General features: G+C 38.0%; 1 protein-coding gene across 3 annotated transcripts; it reads left to right on the top strand.

Moving 5' to 3' along the window:
- Positions 1-19: 19 nt before the first annotated feature.
- On the top strand, positions 20-18,381 carry LOC124797850 (pre-mRNA-splicing factor CWC25 homolog). 3 transcript variants are annotated; one of them, XM_047260912.1, is made up of 7 exons: positions 20-605; positions 1,723-1,895; positions 13,944-14,116; positions 14,198-14,355; positions 14,547-14,837; positions 17,677-17,957; positions 18,152-18,381. In XM_047260912.1, exons 1-7 carry the CDS (start codon positions 588-590, stop codon positions 18,264-18,266), a joined length of 1,209 nt encoding a protein of 402 aa, XP_047116868.1. In that variant the 5' UTR covers positions 20-587; the 3' UTR covers positions 18,267-18,381. The 3 variants fall into 3 exon arrangements, with proteins under 3 accessions (XP_047116868.1, XP_047116869.1, XP_047116867.1); XM_047260911.1 differs by having other exon boundaries at positions 23-605; positions 14,195-14,355; XM_047260913.1 differs by lacking the exon at positions 14,547-14,837 and having other exon boundaries at positions 22-605; positions 14,195-14,355.
- Positions 18,382-18,614: the final 233 nt, after the last annotated feature.

Genomic DNA, 18,614 nt, shown 5'->3' with positions numbered 1-18,614 from the left:
ATCACCTTGTAACTATTTTCATTCAGATAATGTCAACTGTAATATATTAATATTCGGTTATCCATGGCTAGAATTTGCCCTTTTACGGTAATTATCTCCGGGGTTTAGCAGTTTCGTTACGTCGAAGTATACGACATTCGAAAAATCGTAGGGAATGATTTTGAGAGCACGATAATTGTCTAAAACAGACCCCTCACTAACGTTTAAGAAAGCCATCTCTGAAAATGTTAATGATTATTAAACTTTCGCGGGGAAAAATTACGTATGGAAGAAGTTGTGCATTTCTGAAGTTACTCTGCAGAACAAACATGAAGCGCTTCTGTTAGAGTTAATCGAACAAGATATTTCGGTTATTCCGCGAAAGATATGCGAAACTTGCCCGAGTGTTGGATGAAGTTAAATCAGTGGACATGGCACATATATACAACAAATTAATTTACGTAATCAAACATATTGATACACTATACAACATCTGTAACCAGAGATGATTGTTTAATGTTGACTTGCAGACGAAGTTTGTAAATGTAAACATTAAACAGTCCTGACTCCTGTGTCTTGTAGTGTACGCAAAGTGTCAGTAACCTATAATGGGAGGAGGAGATTTGGTAAGTGATTCAAATGAAATTCTTAAATGTGGAATGAGAAACTGATTAGAATTATTACCTGCACATTAACAGTTATTAACGAAACAAAACTGACATTACACGCATTGTTTTCAACTACTCTCGAGCTTTCTCAGGAATATTGCTGGATGTTTATAGCGTGCTGCAACAATGATTTTGAACGAAATTCGTGTGGAAATATTCTGCTATAAACATCATCTGTGGTGATTCTCAAATTTATCACAAGATTAATCTAGAATATCTGAAACAAATATGAATAAGTGTTGATACCATTTTTCCTCCATGCTACCGACTAACATTGACTACCAGCAATAATCTCAACTAATTGGAATCGCTTAAAAAATTTTCATTGGCCTACTTTTCAACGCGATGCTATCAATGTGAATGTTATATGTTATTAAGAGTCTGTCTATCAACACCCGAAATAATCTTTGTAGTTGAGTTAACTGGCATAAATGTTTTAAAAATGACTAACATTAATCACAGTACATCAGCTTGGTCATGACATTTGTGGTTGTGAAAATGAACTTGTTTAAAAGGAACAATATCATCTGTTCTGAAAACAAAGGAATGATCACTAGATTGTGAGCACATCTTTAAGTATTGTAATTTCTATGAGAGGTTAAACCTTGCAGCGAGAAGACACAACTTTCCAAATCCAATTTGAAGACTTCAATTTCACTTATTGATCTTCATTGTTTTCCTGAATTATTCCATACAGTTGCAGAACAGTACCCTTTGATATGACACATCTGACACCTTCCCTTTTATACAATATGTTAATTATTTTAGGCTGCATTTATTAGGTTATAGACTTTTAATTGTTTATTGTTATTATGATAGCATATTTTTGTCATATTTATACTTCAATATCATGATGTTTTTCTTTTTTAAAAATTATTGCCATGTTATGACATGTCTCATAAAGTTGTGTCATCAGCAGTGTCTGATAGATAAAATAAAACAGTAAGAAGTAACACAGAACAGTATTTTATACGCCTTTTAGTTTCTTCAGAAAATAGCGATATGTATCACATATGGAATACTATACTTACTTATCTGTGTATTTATATTCTTTATTAACATGTGCTCTTTTCAGAACTTAAAGAAGTCATGGCATCCATCTACTACAAGAAATATTGAGAAAGTATGGAAAGCAGAGCAAAGACATGATGAGGAGCAAAAAAGAATTAATGATCTGCGTCGTGAAATAATTGCAGAAAAGGACAAGGAAGATATAAAGAAATATGCTGAAGAGAAGGGTGTAATTGAGTAAGGCAGTCAGCTTTAAAACATAGTGTGATAAGAATTATACCACATTCATCCAATGAGCAAGTTTATCAATTACAGAGCATAGTGTTTCTCATTCGCAACTAAACACATCATCTGCATTGAGGGTCACAGTCAAATTAAAGTACTTGTTAGATGATGCTGGCCATGTGTCACTAGAGCATTACCGTATCAGCTCTCTGCTTTACCTTTATTTATGCTCAATCAAACAAAGATGCACTTGCCAGCAAGGGCAGGATGCAGGTTTCAGCCCATGGTAGTCAGCCATCTGCAGGTTGGGTCTAATAACTGTTTACGAACAGTAATGTAGCCTTTAAAGCCACAAGTACACTGTCCACCTTGATCGAGCATGCATAATTGAGTAAGTTAAACTTTCAAACTGCTGTAGAAATAACACCACTCGTCAGAATGACATCAAATTGCAACGGAGTATCATCGGAGAAGGGGGAAAAGGTATGGCAGAAGAAAAATAAGCAGTTATAAAATGTAGCAATAGCTGGTGCTGTAAGCGTCATAATTTAATAGTGGTTGACTACAAATGACAAAAGAACCTTCCAAAATGCCTAAGGTGTATGTTTGACATTAAATAAACTGTACTACTCAGTGTGCATGGGTTTACAGATGTGATACTGTTAGTTATGTAAGTGCACCCACCTCGGCAAGGTCATATCACATTGGATGGGAAAAACTGGTTTTTAATTGTCCTGAGGCCAAAAACCGCATAAAAAAGCATCAGTCAAAATCAAATCAGATTATTAATTTCCATGTGACTGGTACAAAACATGTTCAATATACTGTCCACCATTTTCTGCAACAAATTAAAATTGAGAAACAGCATGTTCCACAACTGATTGAAGTGTTTCCAGAATCACATTCAGAATGCGTTGCGCAATGCGTGCCTTCAGTGTAGCTAAGTTTGCAATTTGAACACTGAACACATTATCTTTCAGATATCCCCACAGCCAGAAGTCACACGAATTTAGATCAGGTGATTGGGATGGCCAGGCTGTAGCGAAATGGTGGCTAATAATTCTAGCATTTCCGACATGGTGCTTCAGCAGCTGCTTAATTAGCTTTGCAATGTGCGGGTGTGCGCCATCTTACATAAAAATGATCCCACTTACATATACACACTGTTGGAGAGCTGGAATGACATGGTTGCACAAAAGACACGCATAGAGCTTACCAGCGATGGTACAGGTAATAGGAAGCATGTGTCTCTTCTAAATAATATGGCCCTATGATAAATGATGCCGTAAACCCACACCACATGGTGACCTTTTCAGGATGCAGTGGTACTGGTTGATTTGCATGTGGATTTTCCGTTGCCCATATTCAACAATTCTGTGTATTGACATATCCTGACAGATAGAAGTGAGCGTCATCTGCCCACAAAATCTTCCACAGCCAATCATTGTCCACTTACATGCGAGCAAGAAATTCTAAAACAAAGGTCTCTCTTGCCACCAGGTCAACAGGAAGCAACTTGTGTACACGGGTAATTTTGAATGGATACAAAGAAAGATGTTTTGTAGGATTTTATGCACCGTGCTCACATTTATTTCCAATGTACGGGCAATTCTCCGTGCACTCAAAGTTTGCTCACCAGCACTCATCTCCTCATACATTGCTGTGGCCACTGCTTCCACTGATGTCGAATCAATTTGTTTCCTCCTTCTATCAGGTTGTACACCAAAAGAGCCAGTCTTTTCGAGTTCCTGAATCATTTTCTCCAGACCCATGGCAGTCTTCAAACCCCTCAGTGTCCGGAACTTCTTCAGAGCAATGTGTGCACAGTCATCATTCTTATAATACGGCTTTAAAAGCGGAGTATGATCCTGCATTGGGACAGACATGGTGAACGTCGTAGATGTGAAAGGAGGAAAAGCCGTGTACCCGGTGTGTTTATAGCAACTTCAATGGGTCGTGCACATGACAGGTGTTTTCATTTACGTATTCTGACATGTACAGCACCATCTATTGATCAATTTTCACACTTTTTCTTTTCTTCTGCCATATGTTTTCCCCCTTCTCCGATAATATTCCATTACAACTTGACACCATTCTGACCAGTGGTGTTATTTCTACAGCATTTTGAAAGTCTAACTTTAATTAGAATCACCTTCTCTCTCTCTCTCTCTCTCTCTCTCTCTCTCTGTGTGTGTGTGTGTGTGTGTGTGTGTGTGTGTGTGTGTGTGTGTGTGTGTGCTACTTCATATCTAAATTCATCTATTGAATACAAGGCGTTGTCATTCAGAAATTCTTTTAATTTGTCTATCAGACTTTTAATGCCATTTGGCAAATGACCAAAGATTTTTGTGCCAGCATAGTTCGCCACTATCTGTGCCAAAGTCAAATTTAACACAGAATAGTGAAGATCATCCTTTCTTCAAGTGTTGTAGCTATGCGCTTTGCTACTATTTTTGAACTGTTATGGATTATTAATAACAAATTTCATAAGTGAATGTATGTATTGCAAAGGTACTGTGAATTTTCCTTAAATAAATCTCTGCAAGGTGTATTGGATGAACTCCAGCCATTATTCTGAATTCATGCTTTTGTGCAGTGGATACTTTTTCTCTTAATGATGAATTACCCTAAAATATGATGACATATGAAAGCAGTGAATGAAAATAGGCATAGTAATCCAATTTACTGACATGTTTATCACCAAAATTTTCAGTATCCCTAGTAGTGTAAGTAGCTGAACCTAACCATCTCAGCAAATCATCAATGTGTTTCTTCCAACTCAATTTCTCATCCATGCACACAACCTGAAATTTTGAATAGTCTGCTATAGCAATAGACTTCTGTTCAGAGTTGATATTTATCAATGATGTAATGCCATTTACTGTACAGAATTGTATGTACTGTGTTTTCTCAAAATTTAGTGAGAGTCAATTTCCAGAGAACCACTTAATAATTTTCTGAAAGACATTATTTACAATTCCTCGTCTAATTTTTGCTTGTTGGGTGTGATTACTATGCTTGTATCATCAGAAAAAAGAACTAGCTTGGTATTTTCATGAATATAAAGCGGCAGGTCATTAATATATATATATTAAGAGCAAGAGCAGAGTGAGGACGGGCGTTATCGTGCAAAAAAACGATACCGGAAGTCAGCATACCACGGCGTTTGTTCTGTATAGCCCGTCGTAACTCTTTATTGTTTCACAGTACACGTCTTGTTTAATGGTCATACCACGTTCCATGAATACAATCAACAACACCCCTTTGGCATCCCAAAACACCGTTGCCATCAGTTTTCTGGCAGAAAAATCTTGCGAGGCTTTTCTTGGTTTGGTAGGCAAATTTGAATGTGCCCACATCTTTGATTGTTCTTTTGTCTCAGGGTTCACGTACTTAATCCAGGTTTCGTCACCGGTCACGATTCTGTTTAACAATGGTTCTCCTTCATCCTCATAACGTGACAGAAAGTCTAATGCAGAGGCCATTCTTTGAGTTTTGTGGTGGTCGGTAAGAATTTTGGGCACCCATCGTGCACAGAACTTACGGTAACCCAATCTTGCTGTCACTATCTCGTACAAGAGAGTCTTAGAAATCTGTGGAAAACCAGTAGACAACTCCGACATTGAGAAACGTCGATTTTCACGAACTTTTGCATCAACTGTCTGAACGAGTTCGTCAGTCACCAGTCCTCTCTTCATCATGAACGTTTTCTTGTCCACTTTTAAATAAACGTACCCATTCATGGACAACTCCTTCACTCATAACTCTTGGCCCGTACACGGCACAAAGCTCACGATGAATAGCTGCTGCAGAATATCCTTTGGCTGTAAAAAACCTTATGACAGCACGCACTTCACATTTGGCGGGGTTTTCTATTGCAGCACACATTTCAAACTGCCACAAAAACTAAACTAGCACAGGTACAACGTTCACTCGACCACGGCTTGATGCCGACTGACCTGTTGAGTGCGTGAACGCACATATGGCGTCGCTACTCCCCCCACAACCCGCACTGTGACCAATCGGAGGTTACTTTCTGAACCGCCCTTGTGTATATATGTTGTTGTTGTTGTGGTCTTCAGTCCTGAGACTGGTTTGATGCAGCTCTCCATGCTACTCTATCCTGTGCAAGCTTTTTCATCTCCCAGTACCTACTGCAACCTACATCCTTCTGAATCTGCTTAGTGTATTCATCTCTTGGTCTCCCTCTACGATTTTTACCCTCCACGCTGCCCTCCAATACTAAATTGGTGATCCCTTGATGCCTCAGAACATGTCCTACCAACCGATCCCTTCTTCTGGTCAAGTTGTGCCACAAACTTCTCTTCTCCCCTATCCTATTCAATACTTCCTCATTAGTTATGTGATCTACCCATCTAATCTTCAGCATTCTTCTGTAGCACCACATTTCGAAAGCTTCTATTCTCTTCTTGTCCAAACTATTTATCGTCCATGTTTCACTTCCATACATGGCTACACTCCATACGAATACTTTCAGAAATGACTTCCTGACACTTAAATCAATACTGGATGTTAACAAATTTCTCTTCTTCAGAAACGCTTTCCTTGCCATTGCCAGCCTACATTTTATATCCTCTCTACTTCGACCATCATCAGTTATTTTGCTCCCCAAATAACAAAATTCCTTTACTGCTTTAAGTGCCTCATTTCCTAATCTAATTCCCTCAGCATCACCCGACTTAATTTGACTACATTCCATTATCCTCATTTTGCTTTTGTTGATGTTCATCTTATATCCTCCTTTCAAGACACCATCCATTCCGTTCAACTGCTCTTCCAAGTCCTTTGCTGTCTCTGACAGAATTACAATGTCATCGGCGAACCTCAAAGTTTTTATTTCTTCTCCATGAATTTTAATACCTGCTCCTAATTTTTCTTTTGTTTCCTTTACTGCTTGCTCAATATACAGATTGAACAACATCGGGGAGAGGCTACAACCCTGTCTTACTCCCTTCCCAACCACTGCTTCCCTTTCATGTCCCTCAACTCTTATAACTGCCATCTGCTTTCTGTACAAATTGTAAATAGCCTTTCGCTCCCTGTATTTTACCCCTGCCACCTTTAGAATTTGAAAGAGAGTATTCCAGTCAACATTGTCAAAAGCTTTCTCTAAGTCTACAAATGCTAGAAACGTAGGTTTGCCTTTCCTTAATCTTTCTTCTAAGATAAGTCGTAAGGTCAGTATTGCCTCACGTGTTCCAGTATTTCTACGGAATCCAAACTGATCTTCCCCGAGGTCGGCTTCTACTAGTTTTTCCATTCGTCTGTAAAGAATTCGTGTTAGTATTTTGCAGCTGTGGTTTATTAAACTGATTGTTCGGTAATTCTCACATCTGTCAACACCTGCCTTCTTTGGGATTGGAATTATTATATTCTTCTTGAAGTCTGAGGGTATTTCGCCTGTTTCATACATCTTGCTCACCAGATGGTAGAGTTTTGTCAGGACTGGCTCTCCCAAGGCCGTCAGTAGTTCCAGTGGAATGTTGTCTACTCCGGGGGCCTTGTTTCGACTCAGGTCTTTCAGTGCTCTGTCAAACTCTTCACGCAGTATCGTATCTCCCATTTCATCTTCATCTACATCCTCTTCCATTTCCATAATATTGTCCTCAAGTACATCGCCCTTGTATAGACCCTCTATATACTCCTTCCACCTTTCTGCTTTCCCTTCTTTGCTTAGAACTGGGCTTCCATCTGAGCTCTTGATGTTCATACAAGTGGTTCTCTTATCTCCAAAGGTCTCTTTAATTTTCATGTAGGCAGTATCTATCTTACCCCTAGTGAGATAAGCCTCTACATCCTTACATTTGTCCTCTAGCCATCCCTGCTTAGCCATTTTGCACTTCCTGTCGATCTCATTTTTGAGACGTTTGTATTCCTTTTTGCCTGCTTCATTTACTGCATTTTTATATTTTCTCCTTTCATCAATTAAATTCACTATTTCTTCTGTTACCCAAGGATTTCTACTAGCCCTCGCCTTTTTACCTACTTGATCCTCTGCTGCCTTCACTACTTCATCCCTCAGAGCTACCCATTCTTCTTCTACTGTATTTCTTTCCCCCATTCCTGTCAATTGTTCCCTTATGCTCTCCCTGAAACTCTGTACAACCTCTGGTTTAGTCAGTTTATCCAGGTCCCATCTCCTTAAATTCCCACCTTTTTGCAGTTTCTTCAGTTTTAATCTACAGGTCATAACCAATAGATTGTGGTCAGAGTCCACATCTGCCCCTGGAAATGTCTTACAATTTAAAACCTGGTTCCTAAATCTCTGTCTTACCATTATATAATCTCTCTGATACCTTTTAGTATCTCCAGGGTTCTTCCATGTATACAACCTTCTATCATTATTCTTAAACCAAGTGTTAGCTATGATTAAGTTGTGCTCTGTGCAAAATTCTACGAGGCGGCTTCCTCTTTCATTTCTTAACCCCAATCCATATTCACCTACTACGTTTCCTTCTCTCCCTTTTCCTACACTCGAATTCCAGTCACCCATGACTATTAAATTTTCGTCTCCCTTCACTATCTGAACAATTTCTTTTATCTCAGCATACATTTCTTCAATTTCTTCGTCATCTGCAGAGCTAGTTGGCATATAAACTTGTACTACTGTAGTAGGTGTGGGCTTCGTATCTATCTTGGCCACAATAATGCGTTCACTATGCTGTTTGTAGTAGCTTACCCGCATTCCTATTTTCCTATTCATTATTAAACCTACTCCTGCATTACCCCTATTTGATTTTGTGTTTATAACCCTGTAGTCACCTGACCAGAAGTCTTGTTCCTCCTGCCACCGAACTTCACTAATTCCCACTATATCTAACTTCAACCTATCCATTTCCCTTTTCAAATTTTCTAACCTACCTGCCCGATTAAGGGATCTCACATTCCACGCTCCGATCCGTAGAATGCCAGTTTTCTTTCTCCTGATAACGACATCCTCTTGAGTAGTCCCCGCCCGGAGATCCGAATGGGGGACTATTTTACCTCCAGAATATTTTACCCAAGAGGACGCCATCATCATTTAATCATACAGTAAAGCTGCATGCCCTCGAGAAAAATTACGGCTGTAGTTTCCCCTTGCTTTCAGCCGTTCGCAGTACCAGCACAGCAAGGCCGTTTTGGTTATTGTTACAAGCCAGATCAGTCAATCATCCAGACTGTTGCCCTTGCAACTACTGAAAAGGCTGCTGCCCCTCTTCAGGAACCACACGTTTGTCTGGCCTCTCAACAGATACCCCTCCGTTGTGGTTGTACCTACGGTACAGCTATCTGTATCGTTGAGGCACGCAAACCTCCCCACCAACGGCAAGGTCCATGGTTCATGGGGGGGCCTAATAGCCATTCCATAATAGTTCTGTATTTTTCAATTACACTGTCAGTTAACCTTCCCTTCTCATCCAACCCTTCAACATCAATCAGTTTTTGTTTTCTGAACAAAGCTTTCAGTCACTGAAGTCTTGATTGCATTCATTTTTGTATGTGTCCAATACACTCAAATTTCTGCACTACAGCATTATCACCAAAGCGCTTCAGTTTTTGAATATGTTTGAATCACCGTCACTATGGTAATTCACATATCGCGCTTTATCACGTGCAACAGAATGTTGAAATATACTAGCGACACCAGATACCTCCATTCCTCCACTACTGCCACTATAGTTAGCTGTGCAATTATTTTCATGTGTACCTTTATTTTTTTGTGGACACCTACAATATTTAGATATTACTGCTACATCTAAAACTTTCCCTTTATACGTACTGGTGGCAGATACTACACCATGAAGAGATATGTGTCTCTGGTTACGCCAGGTACCATTGAATGCTGCAGTCAAGTCTCTATTAGCATTGTTTTCTATTACTGCCTCTTCCGTAGCTCTCTTCATAGATTCCGTACAGACATCTACTTTAGACCCTATAAATCTGTTATAGTTCATAAACCTAATCTGGCGATTTGGAAGAGTCATCATGCCACAGAAAACTGCACCAACAGCAGCACCTTTACCAGGTGTATGCAAGGCATAAACAAATCTAATGTAGTGTTCATAAATTTTGCTACCATTTTCTTCATTTGGAGCTACTGCAATACTGTTCCAAAAAGTGGTCATGTATGAACACGTACCATGCATTTCACTGTCAAATCCGACGTGATTTTTTATATAGTGTGTTCCAGGCTGACTTCACTACACAGAATACATCTTACACAGGTTGCAAAAATTTGATTGAGAACTGACATATCAAGTATTTCATTCACATCTGATTCGCCCATAAAACATTCATACACTTCACTAATTGAACCAAGCTTCCTCTGCGAAGTACTTTCTTTCTCTCTTTCATTGCAGTGGGCAGGTGTACCAGCAAGATTAGATTCACACACTGGGTTATCGTCTTTATTGTTTACAGAAATAATACGTACCTTTGGCTTTCCAGAGACATCAATGAACAGAATTCACTTCAAAAATTTCCAGTATTACGAGCGGTGTATATTGAACTATCACAGGTTAGCCATAACACCTATTTTGTAATACTTATTTTCTCTCAGACCACTAAACGGTACATGATCAGCATGTAGATTCATGAGTCATTTGACAGCAATTTAACAGTGTCACAGTGGGCCATGCCCATGCAGAACATATTTCAAAAATATTTAAAAAATAGTTGTAGTCTTCTGAACTGAATAAATTATATATCAATTAAAAGGAAAAAAATCTGTAGATTTTTAAAATGCAGAAAAGTAAAAATTGAACATTTCATGATTTTGAACCTTTTTGGAGCCCTTTAGATCACACACACATGCTTCTATATGTTTCTGTACACAAAATATTTTAGTTTCTAAATTTTTCACACTGTGATAAAATTTAACATATATGGCAATCCTCCTCTGTCTGTAGTGTCTCTGCTTACATGTGCTGAGAACTTATATCCACCTACATTTACCTTTTCCATAATCTGGGACTGTATGATCTTCAGGCACGCATAGTATGTCTATTCCACCCTTGGTTTCTAAATTTTCTAAACAAACAAGAAACTCGATACTATGGTGCAATATACTAACTACTAACATTATTTTTCACTGTAATTTTATGAGAATCTTGTGATATTTTAACATCGCTAGTACTTGCCTAGCTGAGCTTCTCATTAACTTCATTCAATGTTCAATCATTAGACACTGATCTTAGCCTAAAAAGGAGGTAGTCCCATGAGTTTCAGTGTCCCCCCTTAAATATTTTGCTGTCGTCCCAGCCAGTTTACCCTTCCCTTTCCTACTGAGTACTGAGCTGCAGCCCATGCCTTGTGAAGTCCCACCTGCCAATAGCATCAACAGGGACCAAACCTATGCCTGATAAAGTAGCCACCTGAAGCAGCTGATCTAGCTCCATGTCAACCCTCCTGATAGAGCTGTTCAATTGGGGCCGATCATACCGCATGAAACCAGGAATCAAGTTGACATTTGTATGGTTTGTTGCAGATGCTGTTTTCACAAGTTCATACTCAGTATTGTAGCCCTGATCCCTATCAGTACTGTTTTCTGCTCCACCCACTATCGCAACATGATCTTGCTTTGAAAAACCCTTGCATGGTGATCCTACATCTTCTATCACTTGGCTAAGACATGCACTGGGCTTGAAAAAAATTGTGACATGGTACCTCTCACCTAATTTTTCCTGCAAGATCTGCCCTACACCTCTTCCATGGCTACTACTTAACAACTGAATTTTCCTCCTACTTTCTACTTTTTTTGAAATAGTTTGTTTCCTAGTGAAAGTCTGTTGAGTATTAAATACACTTACATCTACCTGAGCCTCTTCCTTAACTGAGGTAGCAAGGCAAATCTGTTGTTTGTGCCAATGATGAAACTGTCAGATACAGTTCTCTTTCTGTGGCTCTTCCTCCTTGCTACCAATTTCCACCTGTCTTCACCCTTCTCCCCCCATAAGTTCATGAGTTCCTCCGTAGCATTATCCAGTTTAGCCTTAAGGGCTCTAATCTTCTCTCCCTGTTCAGCTATTTTCCTATCCTTCGAACATACTCTGCAATGTCATGGAAGAGACTCATTTACGTCCCCAATTCCCATGCCACTACATCCCCTCCCCCCCCTCCCCCTCCCCAGTGTAACCATCTGTCACAACAGCTGCATAAAACCCCAAAGCTAACTTTCCTATGGCAGTTCAAACACGTCTTGTTCATGGTTGTTTACAATATTTTTACAAAATTTATGTAGACAATAACAGTAATATTCTATCAGCTACAGATCACAAGAGTCACTAAAGTTATATAGAACACTAATATACATGTATACTATTAATATATTAACATAATGTACTTGAAATAATGTTAAAACTCAAAACTTGTTTACCTAAAAATTTTGGCCTTAGATCGCGTATGCGCACATACGTTTTGAAAACAGATAAAAATGGAACTTAAAACCTTTAGTTCCCCAAGTAGATGTGGTAGTACTAAATATATGTATAAGGAAAACGACCTAGATTCTTCACGTAATACTTACACAAATGTCTTAAATTTGTATGTAAACCTACATGGAGGAAACCAGCCATTAGGTGTTGCTTCTTCTTCTTTTTTTCCAGCCATTAGGTGTTGCTTCTTCTTATTTTTTTTTTGTGTGTGTGTGTGTGTGTGTGTGTGTGTGTGTGTGTGTGTGTGTGTGTGTGTGTGTGTGAAAATAGGTGTGTGTGTGTGTGTGTGTGTGTGTGTGTGTGTGTGTGTGTGTGTGTGAAAATAGATAATATGAAATAGGCTCTAATTAATTTCCTTGCGGTGTAATATTAACTTCATTGACAGAGGTCAATATTAAAGCATGTATGGTCTGCATCAGGGCTGCCAACTATATCCAGAGCAACTATGATCAGAGGAACTGAGTTCCAGATCAGAAAGTGTCAATTAACAATTTAAATAAAAACACAAATATGCAGGATGTATGTGCATTACCAGTATTCTGGCACTGAATACCTCATGGTTAATACTGTACCCTGAATGTTTGTTGAATAACTCGTACTTCATTGCTGAGAGCATTGTTTGTGGTTTTGGGTGGGAAACACTTGGATATGAACTATGCTCTCGGTGCAACAATATGCCATCAGTACATTTTCTGAAAACACAACCACCCATTGAATGGGAAGCAAAGACAGCCCCAAAGTAGGCAAGCAGACAAATTTGTGTGGTGGCCAAATATAGTCGGTAGGTAACAATTAAGTCCAAATCACAGCCCAGGAAAAGTGCTGGCAGATGTATCGTACCATACCATGACTAGCGACCTTGCAGGACATATGCATAATTATACTGAATGATCAATAGATGTGTTCAGCAGGATTACTAAATCAAGGAACATAATACCTACTGCCACATGCTTGTAACATTACGGCCATAAGTTAATTCGTAATTACTTATATGCATGTCTGAAAGAACAGACATTGTTGACAATCCACAGCTGTATGAAATATTTTTTGAAATCAATTCACTGATTGCAAATTCATTGTCATCAGCTGCATAAATCTGCTACCCAAAGTGACATTAAAATTTATGCCGGACTAGGACTCGAACCTGGATTTCCCGCTTATCACGAGCAGTCACCGTAACCAATTCGGCTATACTACACTCTCCCCTATCAACCCAGACTTCCATATGTCATCAGTCTACATCTGTGTATTGTAGCTCAATAAATTCATCTCCTAGTGCTTACAACATTACTTGGATTGCTGCAACAGGGAGTATGAGGCGAGGAGGAATCAAGACCAGTGTTGTTAATGATTGTTCAAGTCCTTGTCTGGCACAGATTTTTGTGTCACTGTTAGATAGTAGACCTGCACATAAAACGGTTGATATTGGGGAATGCACAGTCAGTGAATTAATTTTGATAAATTAATTCATAATGATGGAGGTGCATACTGATAGTCACTCATTCAGTTCTATTTGAAATGGCAAGGGCAAATGATTCTACACTCATTTTTTGGTGGGTTATGCAGTATAGTAGTAGTGGAGACAACTTAGGAAAGTATTCCACCTAGTTTGTTGCTTATTTCTCAGGAAGAAAAATGAACATAAACTGGAATGGATGTACAAGAAACCTGGAGAGTTAGTGGACAGAGAAGAGTACCTTCTTGGCAGATCTATTGACAAAACCTTTGAGCAAATTCAGGAGTCTGAAAAAGCAGCAGCATCATCTTCATCGGTAGTTGATATTAATCTTGCTGAGAAAGGTAAATCTGATTCTTGTTTTGCTTTATAAATTTTTGAAGCTGATGTAGAGATTGTTAATGTTTTATTTCTCTTGTTAGCAGGTGGTGAGCATTCTTCATTTGCTAGTCTCCTTGCACCTCAAGTTGATCTAGCGAGGAAACTACAGGAGGATCCCTTGTTTGCTATTCGAAAGAAAGAGCTTGAAACTCGTAGCCAGATACTAAAAAATCCTGTGAAGCTAAAGAAGCTTCAGCAGCTGGTATTTTGTACTATGTTATATTAATGCTGTATTAATGATAGTGTAAAGGAGGAAAAGGAGATGACTCTATTCTTTTGCATTTCTAGCCAAAAGACATCATTACTCATTTTGTACTTGTTTAATAACCTATTTTTCTGTTGTATCACTAAGGTAACACATAGAAGTACTAAAATAAAATTATTTTTATTCAGCTAAGTTCCCGTAGTTCATCAAAACCGAAAAAATTAAAGAAAGAAAAAAAGAAAAAGAAGAAAAGGAAGAAAAATAGTGACAGTGAAGACAGCGATAGTGATATTGATGCTGTTCTTTTAGACAAGTACAAGAAATTGAAAGAGAAGCTTAAAGAAACAGACCTAGCTGTATTGAAAACTATTTGTGTTGATACTGATAAAGACAAAAAACTGTCTTCCAAGCCAAAAGATTCCAAGAAAAGAAAACATGACAGAAGTTCAATGGATGAAGTAGATTATCATCAAAAGAAGGTACATATAATGTCTGAGCACTATAAAGAATAAAATTAAAGCTATATTACTAATGGAGGAATAGAAGAGAGAGAGAAAAGTAGTAATTGAAACAATAAATAAACAAAGTAAAATAAAATGGGAGGGGGCATTTAAATTTTCAAACATGCATCTTGTTGATTGCCTGCATGATTTAGCAAAGGTTTTTTCTCTTTTGAAATAGTGAATGTTTGCATTTTAATGGGAGTTTGTTGTATTCTGATGTGTTTATATATAGGAAACTAGTCCAGTGTAAAAAATAGAAGAAATAACCATTTCTATCTTTCAGTATTGTTTTATAAATTCACAGCACTCGAAACTGATTGTGTGCCACGCGTAAGTCTTTATAAAATTTTAGACAAGCAGCACAATTTTACTATTGTGTACAATGCCAATTCAAACCAAAAGACAGCTTTTGCTGTCCAGTTATTTTTACTCCCAATGTGAATAATATGCAAATTTCCAGGACAGTACGTATGGGTGAACTGCATGCAATCTTGAAGGCAATTCAGTAGAATAGGTATAATTGAAAGAAGAAATTTTTCATCTACTCTAATTTCCCAAGTGCTCTACAATTAATACAAAACTGTACCTAACAAAGATAATGATACAAAATATAAAGCACTCCTTTTTCCTGCTGCAGTAAGGAAGTGTAACTTACTCTACTACGAGTTAGGGCATGAAGAAATCTTGGGAAATGAGTTAGCCAATATAATAGCCAAGTAGGCCTGTAGGGAACACAGTGTGCCATTCTTCTACAAGTTATTATTGTGCCCTTGAGTCATTTGTATGTGTGGTAGAAAAAGTAGCTAATAGTGGGGGCTAGTGAGCTGCTTTCAGAGCTACCAGCTGTATGCACCATGGCATCTGTCTCTATGGTCACTCGGACAACACACTTGTCACTCTGACATCACTTTATATGGCAGTGTTATTTTTATGCATTGCTTTATAGTACAACAAGGGAAAATTACTCTCCTTCCCCTCTATGATTGTGATGTATGAATCCCCGTAACTCCACTCTTAAAACAGTGTAGTTAGTAATCTGGTTGGTGGTTAATGGTTAACCTAGGTGTAGATATGCCTCCTAATTTTTGTTGATGTGACATTTAGTTTGTTCTGGCTTTTAAGATGTTGCATTTAAGCTAGAAATTTGAGTGTATAGTAGAATAGTTAGCTCACCCTTAACAGTCCACATTCTTCTTTTTTAGATTTTTTCTTAATTTTCTGATTGATTATACTTTTTTTTGGGATAGAATAATTTTATAATTGTATTAATTTGCTTGTGTAAATGTGTGTCATCAGGTTTAGAAACATTTGAAAGAATATTTTAGACTCTTTCATCTGTTTTAGTAGCACTTGCAGCTATCAAAATATAGTAGAACTACGAAGATCATTACTGTTGAGTGCACACAAAAATTTGTCATTATTTTTGTTCAGGAAAAGGGGACATGCTGCTCTTGACCTTGTCAAAATGCTGTTGATGAAAAAGAATGCCTAACTCCAGGAGTTTAGCACATTTCTGTCTGCTTTATATCTATTACTGCACAACATTATCATAATTTGGATGGCAGCCACAGTGTCTTTATTAAATCCTCCCTCTCTGCTATTATCCTTAATGAGATATAGATCTATTACTGACTTTTGTGGTGAAACATTTAATGGACAGGTTCACATTCCAAATTACCTAGAAGAGCTTTGTCCAAAAGATGTATAAAAGAATCTTGATTACCCTTCAGTAAAATAAGAGAAAAGATTGTTATACTGAGGCTGTAATTTTAGTCAGTTGTGCTTTGATTTAATAGGCTCAATGCTGTACAAAATGTTTCCCACACTTCACAGAGTAACCATCTATGTATGCCACATAGTATCTCAGTAACAAACATGCCAGGCACTGTTGTGTTATTTCCAAACATGCTTTCCTACCAAGTGTTTCTTACATCCACATTGTAAAACCAATTGACTCATAACATCAGCATTCTAACTTTCCCAGTCTTAACATGTACAGAATCACTGCCAGCATTCTGTATCAGGTGACTAGTAATTCCAGCAGTTTGTAGGAGATAACAAACTTTTAGGAACAATGAATTGTCACAAAATAACTCTTTGAGAACATCCCACTTCATATAGCTGAACATTCTTTGAATTGAATTGTAATGGTAGGGACCTGGATATTTATTTTGCCTCTCTGGTCTGCTGGATATTTTGCCTCCAACACCATTGCTTCCATACTGCAAGTATGGCAACTCCAAAGCATATTCACCCTCACAGTTCACCTATTGTTAACTTGTGCAGCTTCACGAGACATTTCATCTTCATTGCTCTTTATCACTGCCTTCATATTCTGTTTGGTCTTTTGTTTGGACTTTATTTCATTTCCTGTAATTTTTTATTGATTTCATTTTCTCTCAATTTTTCCTCAAAATTGCCAGGTACAAACTCTCTCTATCATCTGTAAGTCATTAAACAACCTCATAGTCTGCTGAAAGTGTGTATAACTGGTGTCCTCTGTCTGCTGGCATGTTTCAGTGTCATATAGAATTCATGAATTGATGAATTAAAGCCAAATGTCATGCCAAAGGTGACCCCATATTCTGTTAGGACACTGGCCATAATGTTCTGGCTGGTCAGTATAGGTGCTACATTTTGCATGTATATACGTTTGAAGGGATCATAACAGCCAGAATGATTTTCAACTGACAAGCTCCAGTGACACAGGATTTACTTGGTGGGAGCAAGTGTCCATTCTTTATAACACCTTGTTTGTTTCACATAAAGAGGCAGACCAAAGACTTCAAGGTAGTGATTTTTCCACTTATTACAGGACAGACATCAGGACAGGGACAGAACGGAGCAAAATAATCCAAAGACTGATTCAAGGAATCAGCATAAACCAACCTATACAGATAAATACAAGGCTGACAGGAACTGGAAGAAGCCGGAAAAAAAGAAATTAACTGAGGAAGAAATTGAACGCAGAAGGGCAGAAATGTTAGATAATGCCAAATGGAGGGAACAAGAGCGGGACAAGAACATAGCCAGAAATAAGGCACAGGAAGAATATGAGAAAAAGCAGATGAAAGATTTTGATAAAGATTTTGTAAGGTAAAGTTGTTTCATAGCAAAATATATTCTTTTTAAATGTGATCTTTTGCTTACTTATCTGGGAGTCAATACTTTTCAAACGAAATTTCTTTCTTTCTTTCTTTCTTTCTTTCTTTCTTTCTTTCTTTCAAATTGCCTTCATATTTTATTATGTGTTTCTCTTACACAAATCTACCAATCTATTAATTTCACAGGAAGCAACTTTCGATTGCTGCATCCCAAGAGACTGTTGAAGGGCGTATTCGATCAAATATGAACAACATCCAGAGGTCTGGAATGGCAATGGACAAAAATTTTGCTCGAAGGTGATGAATACCGTGTAAGACGAATCAACAAACTACTGCCTTGTGTGAAAGAGTGTGATACAGCCATTGTTAGTTCTTGTGTTGAGTTTTTTTTAATAAAATTTATGTTTGATATCCTACTCATTGTCACTGAATTCCTTTGTAATGTCCTGATTTTATCATAATCATCCTGGGTGTTTTCATCAGCCACATATTGGCTGGAAGGGAACATTCTTGTATTCATTATTGAGTTTAAAATGCAGTTCATTTTGTGCCATATGATCCCATCCTCAGGCAACTGTTGCAGATGCTGTGCACAATCAACATCCATGAAACCTCATCAGACTGTCATGGATTTAGCCTCTGAAAGCAT

The sequence above is a fragment of the Schistocerca piceifrons genome, chromosome 5 (assembly GCF_021461385.2).
Source record: "Schistocerca piceifrons isolate TAMUIC-IGC-003096 chromosome 5, iqSchPice1.1, whole genome shotgun sequence".
NCBI lineage: Eukaryota > Metazoa > Arthropoda > Insecta > Orthoptera > Acrididae > Schistocerca > Schistocerca piceifrons.
This window is presented reverse-complemented; position numbering and strand designations above follow the sequence as displayed.

Bases quoted from the DNA above. Each gene is read 5' to 3' on its own strand.
- LOC124797850 (XM_047260911.1), top strand. The intron at 14,117-14,194 runs GTAAATCTGATT...TTCTCTTGTTAG, and splicing joins TATTAATCTTGCTGAGAAAG to CAGGTGGTGAGCATTCTTCA. The intron at 17,958-18,151 runs GTAAAGTTGTTT...TTAATTTCACAG, and splicing joins TTTGATAAAGATTTTGTAAG to GAAGCAACTTTCGATTGCTG.